This window comes from Anolis sagrei, chromosome 5, assembly GCF_037176765.1.
Source record: "Anolis sagrei isolate rAnoSag1 chromosome 5, rAnoSag1.mat, whole genome shotgun sequence".
NCBI lineage: Eukaryota > Metazoa > Chordata > Lepidosauria > Squamata > Dactyloidae > Anolis > Anolis sagrei.
In genome coordinates this window covers 108,566,297-108,580,142 of record NC_090025.1, presented here as the reverse complement: position 1 = coordinate 108,580,142, position 13,846 = coordinate 108,566,297, and the positions used below count along the sequence as shown (strand labels likewise).

The window sequence follows — 13,846 nt, the reverse complement described above, 5'->3', positions numbered from 1 at the left end:
TTGGGACCATACAGTGAGCTGGTAATATACTAAAATCAGCACTTAAGAGAAATTACTAGAATTTTGGAATAATCTAGCAGATTGATGTTATAAGTTCTGTTTTGCTTGCTTTGGGGAGGGAATGTAGCTCAGAATTCAGAAGGCTGTGCATAGTAGACTAATATTTTCTTTTCCTTAACACAATTGACTACAGTCTTGCATGCTATCCTTATAATGGTCCAAGCAACAACACTCAATGTAGCCTTCAATTCCCACAATAAGTCACTTCTAACTATCATGATGTCTAACAACGTAAGTGTTGGATAGATGTAATACTTGTCTTAAAGGTTTTAACATTCTATCTTTCTGAAAAGCAATTATGATGCAGTAATGTTTCTGTTAACATATGTACTGTAATCACTTTTTTTGAAAATACATTTTAAATGGAAGGTTTTTTTTTAAAAAAAATCTAAAGTGAGGAAATGTTGCTTTCATCACATTACAGTTCGTTGAAATAAAAGGAAGTGTCTTCAAGAAGTTTGAAAAGAACAATCTATTTCAGATGTCAAACAGTGGTATGTATAATTATGTGAGGTATGATAATCCATTATGTTTGATGTCTTTTAAGCTATGAATGAATTTGATATAAATGGTTTGTTCAATTGTCATTTAATTGATGGAAGACTGGTTGGAGAAGATTTTTCTGCCTTGGAGTATGATACCAAAAATATGCCCATAGACAAAGGTTTTCCTCTATGCTCATTAAATTCCATTCCATTCCTGGAATCTGAAACTGAACATTATAGCTGTGATCCTGTGTGCACTGTCTAGGAGTAGGTCCTTATTATTATTATTATTATTATTATTATTATTATTATTATACCCCACCTCCATCTCCCTGAAGGGACTCGAGGCGGCTTACATGGGGGTAAGCCTGGGCAAACATATTTAAAATATAACACATTAAAATTCATAAAACAGCAACTATAATACATAGAGTTACTTCTGACTCCAGTAAATTTATTTATACATTTATTTATTTGCAGCATTTATATGCCGCCCTCGAAGGGGACTCAGAGCAGCTTACAAGATATATATACATACAATATATTATATTATTAGCATAATAGCATAATATCAGTATTACATATTACTATATTATAGTATACCATTATATTGTAATATTATTAGTAATATTACATGTGATAATATATAATTATAATATTGCATTATTATTAGTTTTATATTACATTAAATTATAATATTATAAATATATGTATATACAATATATTGTATTATATTATTAGCATAGCACAGAAGACAAGGTGGAAATGTCTTCCTGGTCCCCTCTCTCTTCACCCTGGCCCAGAGCAGCAGTTGGTGCTGGGGGGGAGGTCCAGGCTATTTATCTGACCACATCTCCTTTTACGAACCAACCCGGGCCCTGAGATCTTCAGGAGAGGCCCTTCTCTTGATCCCACTTCCATCTCAAGCTTGGTTGATGAGAATGAGCAAGAGGGCCTTCTTTCTCAGTGGCTTCCCCTTGACTCTGGAACCCCCTTCTTCCCAAGGAAGCCAGAATGGCCCCCTCTCAGTGAGAAATTGTTGATGTGTGTCTGTATCTTCTTGATGGTTCTTCTTCATCATAATAGCTCTCTAGGAAAATGGAATCTTTGTAAATAAAAATTAATTTTTTCTTCTTTGTAGACATCAAGGAGAGATTCACCAACTATGTACTGCTACTGATAGTTTGCTTAAGGAACATGGAACAGTTTTCCTGGAATCCAGGTAAAGTCTGCTTCTCTCCTATTCTTTAGGAAAAAACTTAAATCATGGTTGTGGGACCAAGCATTTGAGCAGCAGACACAGCGATAATATTGTATATGACTTATGTGACTGACAATGGACAGACCTTGTACTAAGATTTTGGATTTGGATTTGTTTAATTTTTAAATGGATGTTTATAATTTTGATGTTTTTAACTAATGTTTTAATTGTGATTTTATTACTATTGTTTGTTTGGCATCTAATGGTTGCTGGTTGAGAGCCACCCTGAGTCTCTCTTGGGGGTGAGAAGGATCGGATATAAATGTGTTAAATAAATAAATAAGCAAGACAAAGAAAATGGAAACACATCACTGCATGTTGACTGCCAGCACCACACATTATTTTCCTAGTCTTACCTGGCAAACTCTGGTTATTTCAGATGATCTTCCTTCCTAGCTTCTAAAATCAACCCCAATTCCAGCTTCCAAAATTACACTTGACTCTGTTCAGTACTATTTGAAAGTTCTGTCCTGCCTATAAAAACGTTCAAATAGTGTTAACTACCGATTTTGGAATTTTCAAATGATCTCTGTGAACTTGTTTGTTGTTATGTGCCTTCAAGTTGTTTCTGACTGAAGGCAACAATTTCATTTATTTTTCTTGGCAAGGTTACTTGGGAGGGGAGTACCTTTACCTTCCTCTGAAGCTAAGAAATTGTGACTTGCCAAATGCCACCCAATGTGTATCTATAACTGAGTGGAGATTCAAACCCTGCTCTCCAGATTTGTAAGGCCCTTCCACACAGGTATATAACCCAGAATATCAAGGCAGAAAACCCCACAACATCTGCTTTGAACTGGGTTATCTGAGTCCACACTACCACAGATTCCAGTTCAAAGCAGAAAATGTGGGATTTTATTCAGCTGTGTGGAAGGGACCGTAGTCTAGCTCACAAACTGCTCTGACATATACCATGTATATAAACCACATTAGCTATAACTCATTGCCAATGAGGAATTTCTTGAAATGATTTCTTTTATCAGAACAAGCTCTCTGTTCAAATACGGAAATTGTACCCACCAATAGTTCTTTCTGAGTACTCCATTGTTTATAATCTGTAGCCTTCTAGCTTTGAAGTGTATGTATTTACATTTTATCATTTACTTTTTGCCCCATATCAGCTTTCTAGAAATATTTCTCTTATCATTACAGACCATCTTTGGGTGCTGTTTCCAGATGTTTGTATGGTGATTGCATCAGAAATTGCCGTGGACATTGTGAAGCATGCTTTTATAACGAAATTTAATGATATCACTGCTGATGTAAGTATCAAATTTATCTGCTAAACACATTTGAAATTAAGTTCAAGTGTTGAACCATTTGTACCTTTCTCCTTTTTTTTGCTTTGATGGAAGTTACCTGCATATAGCCATAGGCAAGGGGAGCCCTCTTTTCATTTAATGGGAATTGTCACCTCAAATATAGGAATCTGATTGCTAATACATTCTCTCCCATGATGAATGAGTGTTTGAAGATTGCTAGGAATATAAACCTAAGATGCAAGTCTCCATTTTATTTTTTGTTGTAAAAATTTTCAACACTAATGCATTTTGTGAGGATTTTACTTAATAACAATAGTACGTGAATTTTGGGGTGTTGTTTTGTTCTCAGGTCTACAGTGAATACAGAGCAAGCCTTGCATTTGACCTTGTTAGCAGTCGGCAGAAAAACGTAAGTGAGATAATGAAAATGACTTCTTACACTTGTGTTCTTGAAAATAGAAGCCAATCATATATTAGGAAATACTTGGTTGTCTGGTGTTAGGGAAAGCTTACCTTGTCATGGTAATTAAAATAATGTGTACAGGTGTAAAGAGATTTACTTGAAGTGCCATCTTAAATTAAAAGCAATTTACTTTCTTTCTGAACATTCTATCTGCAAATGTCATTCTCCGCAGCATCCTTTTCCATTATTCATTACTCTTAAAGAGTCAAAGAGCATAACTGACTGGTGGATTTTTGTGTTCAGATCTCTTTGTGAATTTTTGGTATATTTTAGTCACAAATATCCACACTCTATGAGACTTTACTGCAATGTTTACTATTCCTTCAGCTGTGAGAATGTTTTTCACCACTATACTAATGGGGGCTTTATTTGTTATTTGTTGCCTGGGTTATTTGAAAAAGTCATTTTGTATTGTACAAAATGCATAAGGTTGTGGGTGAACAACTCACATCATGCCAGTTTAACCCTGAAAAACTCCAGCAGTACTTAAAAGTATGTTATGTTGGGCAAGTTAGCTATAGATCTGTGGCTCTCAACTTGTAGTTCCCCAGATGTTTTGACCTTCAACTCCCAGAAATCCTAACAGCTGGCAAACTGGCTGGGATTTTTGGGACTTGTAGGCTGTGAAACATGTCAATTTGTTGGTAAAGCCAAGGATAAAACCAAAGGGCTTTTGCAGTCAATCCCTGTCGTCACTATCCCCTTTGACAAGGTGGGGGTGGACATGGGGCCAATAATGTCTACCCCCACCTTGTAGTAGTTCTCAACCTGGGGACCTACAGGTTGAGAACTGCTGCTCTAGATGCATCATTGGTGGGGCTCAGTGTGCTCTCTGGCTGTAGGGTACACTATAACTACTATAGTGGGTCAGTCCCTTCAAAGCCTTCCAATAAGTTGAGGTAGCCATGAGGGTTCTGTATGCCGAGTTTGGTCTAGGGCCGTCATTGATGGGGGTCACAGTTTTTCTGGTTGTGGGTGAACTTCAATTCCCAGAAAGGAAGGCCAGTTCCCCCCAAAACTCTCCAGTCATCAAAGTTCAGTATATCAGGTATGTGTGCTAGGTTTGATCCAGATATATCATTGTTTGGGTTCAAAGTGCTCTCTGGATGTAGGTAAACTACAACTCCCCCAAATCAAGGTGAATTTTCCCCAAAGACTTGATCTTCCTTTATAAATTTAAATTCCATTAATTTCACCAAGGTTTTTTTTTCATGTCAGGAACGACTTGAGAAACTGCAAGTCGCTTCTGGTGTGAGGGAATTGGCCATCTGCAAGGGCACTGCCCAGGGGATTCCCTGATGTTTTACCATCCTTGTGGGAGTCTTTCCTCATTTCCCCACATGGGGAGCTGGAGCTGACCTAGGGAGCTCATCCGTGCTCTCCCCAGATTCGAACCTCCGACCTGTCGGTCTTTAGTCCTGCTGGCAGAAGGGTTTAACCCATTGTGCCACCAGGGGCTCCTTCCACAAAGATATATGTCCACCTGCAAGTCCAGTTAAAATATGTTTTTCTTCTTTTCCAAAATAGCATGTATGTATTGCATTTATTGCTTTTTTAAAGAAAAGCTGTCAGTGGCTTGCACGTTTTAAGAATTTTAAAAACATTTTCCCCTAGAAATGTTTTTAAAGATTTAAACAAGGCGGATCCTGCCCTCAAGATGTTATCTGAAAAGACAGATAGCAAAAAGGAAAAGAAGAGGGGGGGGGGGGGGGAATGAAAACAAGGATAGTAAATCCTTAATATTGCCTGGAACTTAGAAAAAGTGGCTGTAAATGAATAGCAGGGAAACAGCCAAAGGAGGAGGCAAGAAACTGCTGGCTTATTGGGAGACCCCTTGGGGTGACCCAACTTCCTATTTACTCCAACCTGCTGGAACGGCTGCGGGAAGGAGAAACAAAACTGGATGGACATAGCTTATCAGCAGAAAACACCCTGCATTACTTACCCATCCCTGCTATAGCCTGCCGTCTCCTTTAGCAACAGCTGATTCTATCTAAAATGTGTGACTAATTGCAGTGGAACTTCTTTTACTTTCATTTTCTGTTACTATATTTTTAAAGCTCAGGTTCAGTTCTTTTCCCCCAGGCATACACAGATTATAGTGACTCCGTTTCCAGAAGAATGGGTTTTATTCCACTCCCACTGGCTGTTTTAGTAAGTCATATATTTGTTGTCACATTACAAAATCCCTCAGTTGCTAGTGGGGGGAAAGCTGTACCAAAGTTCCAAAACACTATGTATTTTTTTTCTGAACCTTTGAATTAATATCTCTGCAGGGGAAATCTGTGTGAGATAAACTCAGGCTGAACCATTTATCCAGGCATTACAAAGTAAATACCAGAGTAAAAGTTACATGCTCAACTTTGTTGCATTTTAACAATAAAGTATCTGTGGACTTTACAGCAAATTGACCTTTGAAATATGTCTTTCAATGTAGGTTCCACTGATAACTTGCCTTTGGTCATGCGTGGTAAAGAAATAGGAACATGCCTATTTACACAGAAATAATTGAAAGTATAAGTTGCTGAAATATTAGTTGTGCTAATGGAAAACTTAGGTACTACATCCCTATGACAAAAAAAGATGTAGTCGTTTTAATTAAGCACTTCCTAAGCATTTCCCTATTTCTTCACAAGAGGTTTTAATATTCCTCCATAAAAAGCACCATATATACTTGAGTATAAGCAATGTTTTTCAGCCCTTTTTAAGACTGAAAAAGCCTTTAAAAAGACAAAGTTATTTATTATCTTACTCTGTTATTATAATTATTTCTATTGCATGTATTATTTTACTCTATTTATTATTATTATTACTACTACTACTACTACTACTACTACCACATTTACATAATTACAGTTTTATGTAAATATTCAAAAACATTTTACCTACTGATGCCTCAATTAATATAATTTTATTGGTATCTTTATTTTGAAATTTATCAGTAGCTGCTGCATTTCCCACCCTTGGCTTATACTTGAGTCAATATGTTTTCCCAGTTTTTGTGGTAAAATTAGGTGCCTCAGCTTATATTCGAGTCAGCTTATACTCGAGTATATACGATAGTTTTCAGAGTGGCAGAAGGGGAGCTTGTAGATGGAAAGCAGGAATTCAAATATGTGGGGGAAAGTAATTCTGTCATGGCCAGTATTTTTATTCCAGTGAACTGCATTCAGGGCCTAATGCAAATGCAAGAGTTACTGATACTTAAGTGTTATGAGATTGTTAGGTCTCATTTTTTTTTCTACCGTGGCACAGCTTGCCACCACTTTTCATTTGTCTTTCTCTGACACTTGTCTTACTACCTTAATCAGAAATGCCTCTTATCAAGAGTTATTAGCAGAGCTGAACTTTAGAGTATTACATAGGTATTTAAAGGTACTGAGGATGATTTAATGATCTGGAGGAAGATCATTCTATAGTAAATAGTAACTTTATATAGGGTTTTTTTATACAACAAGTTTTATTTAGTCATTTACATATAAGTTGGGAGTTTATTTTCCAGCAATCCAAAAAACTCCCCAACCTAAGATTTTTTCTGTCCCTTCCACCTTTGAGGAAAGGGGGCTACTTACACATCCAGTGCCTACTGAGGTTTTCGTCAAGGAGCTCTCACTTCAACACCATCAAAAATTGACAGGGAAAAGAGAAGGGGTGGGGATACACCAAATGCATCCCAGTGCCAGCTAAGCTTCTGCATTTCAGCTGAACCTCCATCTGGTTTTTGCTGGCCGAATTTCGAGAATCCCCAGAACTGTTTTCACATGCCTCCCGAAAATGGGTGGGTCGACAATTAGCCATTTCTTGTCCACAGCCAAAAAATGTGGCTAGATCTGGTCCTTTGGTGGCAATGGGGGGGGGGGGGTTCCAGGCTCCCCTTCTCAATATTTTTAGGGCTGTTGGGATGAAAATGGCCACACTTGGGGGGACACATCTACCACTGTAACCACACCAAAATTCTTAATGTTTGGGTCATCCCCTAATTTTTAGGAATTTATTTTCTTTTTAGAAATAAAATCTTTTAAAAATTCCCTAGAATGTATCCCTCCACAGACCCCACCCTGTAACTTCTCCAGGAGAAGCAGGAACAGGGCACCATTCCTTCTTGCCAAGTGTCAAAAACGCACTTCCACATTACACAGCCCAGTGTCCCACTATTACACTTTTTATTTACTCATAAAAACAGACAATAGTGAGAAACGTTTTCCAAAGCCTTTGCATTTCATGTTCTCACAAAACATACTGGAAGAGGTCAGCAGCAACAGCAAGAAAGCATTGTCGCCTTATTAGAAAAACACTCCTGTATGATCCACTGGGGGAAAAAATCAAAATGTATTGTGGGAAATGTAGCCATGTTTGGGGGGGGGGCACGTTTTTGGGGCATATTATTTTAAGTCTTAGCAGTTCAGAGCAGGTTGTCAGCTTCACTGATTTAGAAAGGCAAGGTGGCGGGAGCCCCAGCAAAGGGCAATAGAAGGGTTTAGGGACAAGGGGAGAAGGATGACTTCGGGTCAGAGGCAGAGTGGTTAGCTGGCCACCCCACCATTTCTAAGTCTAGCAGCTAGCAAAACAAGGGAAAAGGAGCTGGGGGGCTGTGTGGGACTGGTGGACCCCTGCCCGCCCCACAAAGAGCCAATCAGTGTCCTAAAGAAGGAAAGGTTTTGGAGGGAGAAGGAGGAGAACCTCAGGACAGCTGGGGGCCAGGGGTGGAGTGGTTTGCTGGCCACCCTGCGCTTTCTTACTCTGGCAGCTGGCCAAACAAGGGCAAAGGAACTGGTGGCCTGTGTGGGGCATTCGATGCAGAATCGTCTTTGGCCCAACAGGCAGGGCTCATGAGGAAACCCCATGTGAGCATGCAGAAGCCTTTTCTCATGCTATGTGATGCCAAATTGGAGAGGAGGAACCGTGACTGAATGCCACATGGCCCATTTTGGCAAATATATATATATATATATATATATATATATATATATATGTGGCGGCTGAGCCCTTACTTTTACAGCCAGCCAAACAAGCCGGATTGGCAGAAGGGAACCAAACAAAATCGAATCTGTGCACTAGCCTATTGCCAGCCCAATCCATACCACACACCCCTTCTGCCTGGCCAAAGATGTAGAGCAGAATAGGGATTGGCTGGGCCTCTGGAGATTTCCAATGTTCCCACAGCTCATGGCAGCTGGATGCATTTTGACTTTTCCCTTCTTTGGTGTCTAGTTTCTAAAGGGGTTTTGTGTAAGCTGCGGGGCCCTGAGTCCTCCTCCCTTCCCCTTCTCCCACTAGATTTCTGACAAGATCTCCTTGAGAAAACTCAGTGAATGCTGGATATGCATCTAGCCCTTTTTCACCCATCCCTCATTCAATATGTATTTTCCAAAAAGGGTATTCTAAAAATTACAAAAAATATCTGAAATCTGAAAAATTGGCCCCAAGTATTTTGGATAAGGGAGAGTCACCCTGTAATGAGAACTGCTTTTGTATTTGTTTCAGTCTTCAGTGGTTACTCCTCTTTACAAATTCTTTTAACAACTGTTAAGAGTTCAATCTATGGTCTTAAGAAATACTTTCCTTTCTAGCTCATCAGAGTGGTTACAAGTTCTGTAAAAGTACAGGGAGTCTTGGCTTATGCCTGTGTTGTTCTCTTCTATTGCGGGTAAGTGCAAATATGAATATTCATGAAATGTTTTTCTGAATTTATATTGATAAAAATGTGAAGAACAAAATATAAGAACAAAACATATGTTCACAGAAAGGCAAAGTATATGCGGGACAGTCAACCTTTGCACCACTGCAAGATATCTCAAAGAGAAATACATTGTATTTTAAATAATCCAGTTTATTCTTATTTTAACTTCAGTTGTATGCATTTTAGTCAAGATGGAATCATATTAAGGAAATAACACATTAACAGTTTAATAGAAATAATTGAAAGAATAAATTATGAGGGATATCCAGAAAGTAAGGTTACAAGATTTTTTAAAACAATACAAAGAATGAATATGGCAGACTTCCATAGCTATCATTGAGGACTGGGAAGAGAATATATTGGCTATTTTCTCCAAAGATCATTTCTTACCACAGTTCTGTCACAGATATGGAAGGAAGCCATCATGGATGATAATATGTTATTTGACAAAAAGATAAAGTGTTAGTCTGTTGGGGGCTAGTAAAAGGTCTTCTGTTTTCTCCTGCCATCTTGGTCAAAGTACTTTACCAAAATTTATCAGAACAAATTTTACAGAAAAAATACAATGTGCTGAGGATATGCACTATTTTGTTAAAAAATGTAATTTTCTGGATCCTGTGGCAAAGTGATTTGATAGTTTTGATCAGTCCATATTCTATTGCTTGCCATCAATATGCCACCACCAATATCTCATTTTTCAATATTTTGGAATTTACTACCTTTTGGAAACAAACTCTACATGTAGTTCAGTTGGTTTTTCTGCATGCGCAAGTGCTAAAACCTAGAAAGGTATCAGTTCATTTCTATAGAAATCTTGTTCTAAATGTTCTTTTTCTTAATTGTTTTAAAATATGAAAAGTGCACTTTGTACTATCTTCATTTCTAGAACACCCACACAGTGTTGTAATAATGTTATATGTAGCCCATTAGTACTGTAAGGTTTTGATAGTGGTAATTTTCTTGATGGCAGGATACTTAGGATAGGAATAAAAATAGAACCAATTTTCAATAGCTAGTCTAGAGCTAGGCTTTTTTTAATGGAAGAGACTGAGAAGTTTCTTCTCAGGACATGGAATCCAATCCTGCATGTGTCTTTTTCAGGTTAATATCTCTCAAAGTACTTAACAGCATTGTGCTTTTGGGGAAATCGTGCCAATATGTCAAAGAAGCAAACATGGAAGAGAAGTTGTTTAACCCTCCTCCTGCTGGCACCCCAGGCAAACCTCTTGGTAAACCACAAAGCAAGTACAAGTCCAGCCAAGGTTAGTGGGACCGTGTTGCTGTATTTCAATGCCATTATAGCCCATGTTTACTGCAAAGTTCAGCTTTGGGGTTTTTTTGGGCCCAGAAATTCTAGTTCGCAGGAAACTGCTGAGGTCCATGTAACCCCTAAAATGTTGTCTTCAGTATTAATCTGACCTTCATTTTCTGTTTAAATAACTGGTAGCATTGGGGAAAAGTTCAGCTTTCCCAGAAGAGACCTGGAAAAAGAAACAGGATAAACAGACTTGGGTTTTTATCTTCTTTCAGAAGAGGTTAGGAATGTATGGCTTATTGTGCAATCAGGACACAAATTGCCATGGTTGTGAAGAGCAGTTTGAATGCCTTGGAGAGCCAGTCTAGTCCAGCAATATGTTTCCAGCAATAGAGATAGATTGAAGCAAGTTAGGCAAATCACACTGGCAATGAAGATCCACATAGTTAAAACAATTGTATTCCCCATAGTAACCTATGGATGTGAGAGCTGGACCATAAGGAAGGCTGAGCGAAAGAAGATAGATGCTTTTGAACTGTGGTGTTGGAAAAAATTCTGAGTTTTCAGACCATTGGCCACCACAGGCGTCCTTCACAGTCTCCCCTTCTCTTCAGTTTTAGGGCTAGATGGATGAAAATTGTCACACATGGAGGACACATCTACTACTTTTTGGCCACCAAGTTTTTAGGGTCCCCCCCCCCCGATTTTTAGGATTTTTCTCCTTTTTATAAATAAAATCTCCTTAAAAACATGGCATGGTTTGTACTTATATACTTCATTATGACCTGGATTAAAAGCATCAGAGTTACTTAAGATTCCACTAATTCTGAGAAGTTTAACTCTCCATCTGCATAAGAGAAGTGAGGCTAAAGATGGGGCTTAAGATACCACATTTGATGCTTTCCCCTCAGTCTGCAGAGCAGTGATAGGTGCATCTCCGCCGATTGGTCTGATAGGCAGGGCTCAGTGGTCTGAAGAGCAGGCGACCAAATGGTTTCTGTTCCTACTTTCCTTTTGTTTTACTGTTTTTTCTGTACTGAAAAGGGGTGTACCGTTTCATGCCATCCAAATGAACGGTACAAAATGAAAACATGAATGAAACAAATGAGACAAATACCAGGCCCATGACTATTGGATATACTTTAACTTCCATGCCCCTGAAGCTTTACAAGTACCTCCATGCCCAATAATCAATGTATTTTCCTCTTGTTTAAAGTGTTAATTTCTGGTTTGTTTGCTTTTTCAGATGAAAAGTTGCCTTCTTCAGTGACCAGTCAACCTGTGCACCAGAATGAAAGTGTAGTGCCACAACTTGTGACTAGCAACTCTGATCAGTTTCTGACAACCCCTGATGGAGATGAGAAAGATATAACCCAGGACAATTCAGAATCAAAACACAGATCTACAAAGAAGGATTTGTTGGAGATAGACAGGTTTACAATATGTGGCAACAGAATTGACTAGACTTTTGTAAATGAATGTGCTTAAGATACTGAACTGTTGGGACAGCAAATGCTACCAAGAATGACAGACGCCAGTAGGTGTTTCTTTCAATATTTATTTTAAACTTTAAGTTATTAATGGCAAGCCTATCACAATGAATAACTTGGCTGGATAAAGTGGTCATGTTTCAGCTCTTTAACCTGGATTTTTTTTAAAAAAAATGATGGTTTTTTAGAGAGGTCTACAATTTGACAAAGCTACGACATCACTTTCCTGGAATGAATGTGTGAAATATATTTAAATCCATTTCTGCTGTACCAGTCTGTGCTTCTGGAACATAATCTCTTTTCATCAAAGTACCTTCATTATAAGGAAAACTTTGGATAATCTTTGCAACCTTAAAAAGAAGCTTTTTTCCCCACACACACTTTCTTTCATAAGCAGCTGCAAAAGGATTTCAAACTCTGCCATGTCTTTTTCAATCTTTGAGTAGAATTAATAACAAGGGATTCTTGACATTGAAAGATTTCCAATAATTCAAATAAATGATTCTTTAATGATTATTGCATAATATATTTTGTCTTAAATATTACATCATAGCCAGAATTTGATCACAAAACAAGTTAATGGGACATGAATGATAAATAAGCAAAACTGTGTTTTTCCCTTTGCTTAGTTTTCTTTGTACTTGAAATGTAGAAGTCTTGAGATGTATAAAGTGTACAAGCTTGTGGGGAGGAAGGGTCATACCAACTTGTGGGATTGCACTTTGGCACTTAAAAATGTTTTAACTGCAATGAAACAGAGAGGGTGTGTTATTTGTGTTGTTTTGTTGAATCAATTAAGATTTTTAAAAACTGCTACAAATTGACAAAAAGCAAATGAGAGCCTGATTATTGGTGTTGGATGTTAAGCAGACATTAGGTAGAATGATTGTACTCTTAGGAAGTGCTTGGGTTTTGAAGTATAAAATAGTTTTACTTGAGGTGCGTAGGGCGTGAGAAGCTGGCAAAGACCTCAGACAGGACTGGAGCAGCAGTCAGACGTGTTCCCCTGAAGGTGCTTACTTGCTCTGCTTTAAACATTATTTATGCTGAAAATAATCAGCAGAACTTCGAAAGTTCATCTATTGCCTTTACAGAATGGCCAAGTAAAAAATTAATAAATTAAGAAATGGCTTTCAAAATACATGTTTGTCTCTCAAAGCTGCCAAAGCTACTGCCAAGATAAAAAAAAATCAGTGTACAGAAATTATATCCTTGTGAAGAAGCTTCAAAGACGGAATTAAGTTCTCTGATCAAAAAGGGCCATTTCTCTCCTCACCCCCAGCCCATGGTTTCCTTTCCTTTCAGCTTGGTGAAGTGGCCAAAGTTGGAAATGTTGTGCGAATAAGATCTTGAAAGCCAAATTCCAGATCTACAAAAATGATCATTTCAGATGGGCGTTCATTTTTGAGAAAATCTCATAAATTAATATTGAATTCAAAAAACATTGGTGAATTTGTTGTAATTTAATTTTCGTTTAATTGTTGCTCAAAAGAAGCTTGGAATTATTTTTCCCCCCTGTAAAATGACATTCTGTATGGATTTTATAAGTGCATCTTGTGTGACAATAAAAAAAATCAATTTTGTAATCTTTGTTTAAAAAACGCTACGACTCCATTTTCTTACTAACTGACATTTAATATTGTTTGGATTACAAACCACCTTGTGCACAGGTAGAAAGCATTTCCATGTATGTATGGAGGATGAATTATCTTTCCTTTTAGCAACAGCCCTTTGTTATGCGTGGGAGGGCACTCTTTTTTTTTTTTTTTTTTTTTTTTTTTTTTTTTTATAAATTTTATTAAATACATAGATATATAAATACATAAGTAGGGGGGGGGGAACCGTATATAGCGAATAGTACAAGCAAAGAGGTACAAGGTTACCTTGGTT

General features: G+C 37.8%; 1 protein-coding gene across 2 annotated transcripts in view; it reads left to right on the top strand.

The window, feature by feature from the left end:
* TAPT1 (transmembrane anterior posterior transformation 1) overlaps positions 1 to 12,711 on the top strand; it is a 54,949-nt gene extending 42,238 nt beyond the window's left edge. For both annotated transcript variants that reach the window (XM_060777927.2, XM_060777926.2), the window contains 9 exons: positions 194 to 291; positions 485 to 554; positions 1,687 to 1,767; positions 2,959 to 3,068; positions 3,418 to 3,477; positions 5,617 to 5,685; positions 9,102 to 9,178; positions 10,313 to 10,473; positions 11,713 to 12,711. In XM_060777927.2, the coding sequence (XP_060633910.2) occupies positions 194 to 291; positions 485 to 554; positions 1,687 to 1,767; positions 2,959 to 3,068; positions 3,418 to 3,477; positions 5,617 to 5,685; positions 9,102 to 9,178; positions 10,313 to 10,473; positions 11,713 to 11,930 (944 nt within the window). In that variant the 3' untranslated portion in view covers positions 11,931 to 12,711. The remainder of the gene's footprint in view (positions 1 to 193; positions 292 to 484; positions 555 to 1,686; positions 1,768 to 2,958; positions 3,069 to 3,417; positions 3,478 to 5,616; positions 5,686 to 9,101; positions 9,179 to 10,312; positions 10,474 to 11,712) is intronic.
* The last annotated feature ends 1,135 nt before the right edge of the window (positions 12,712 to 13,846 follow it).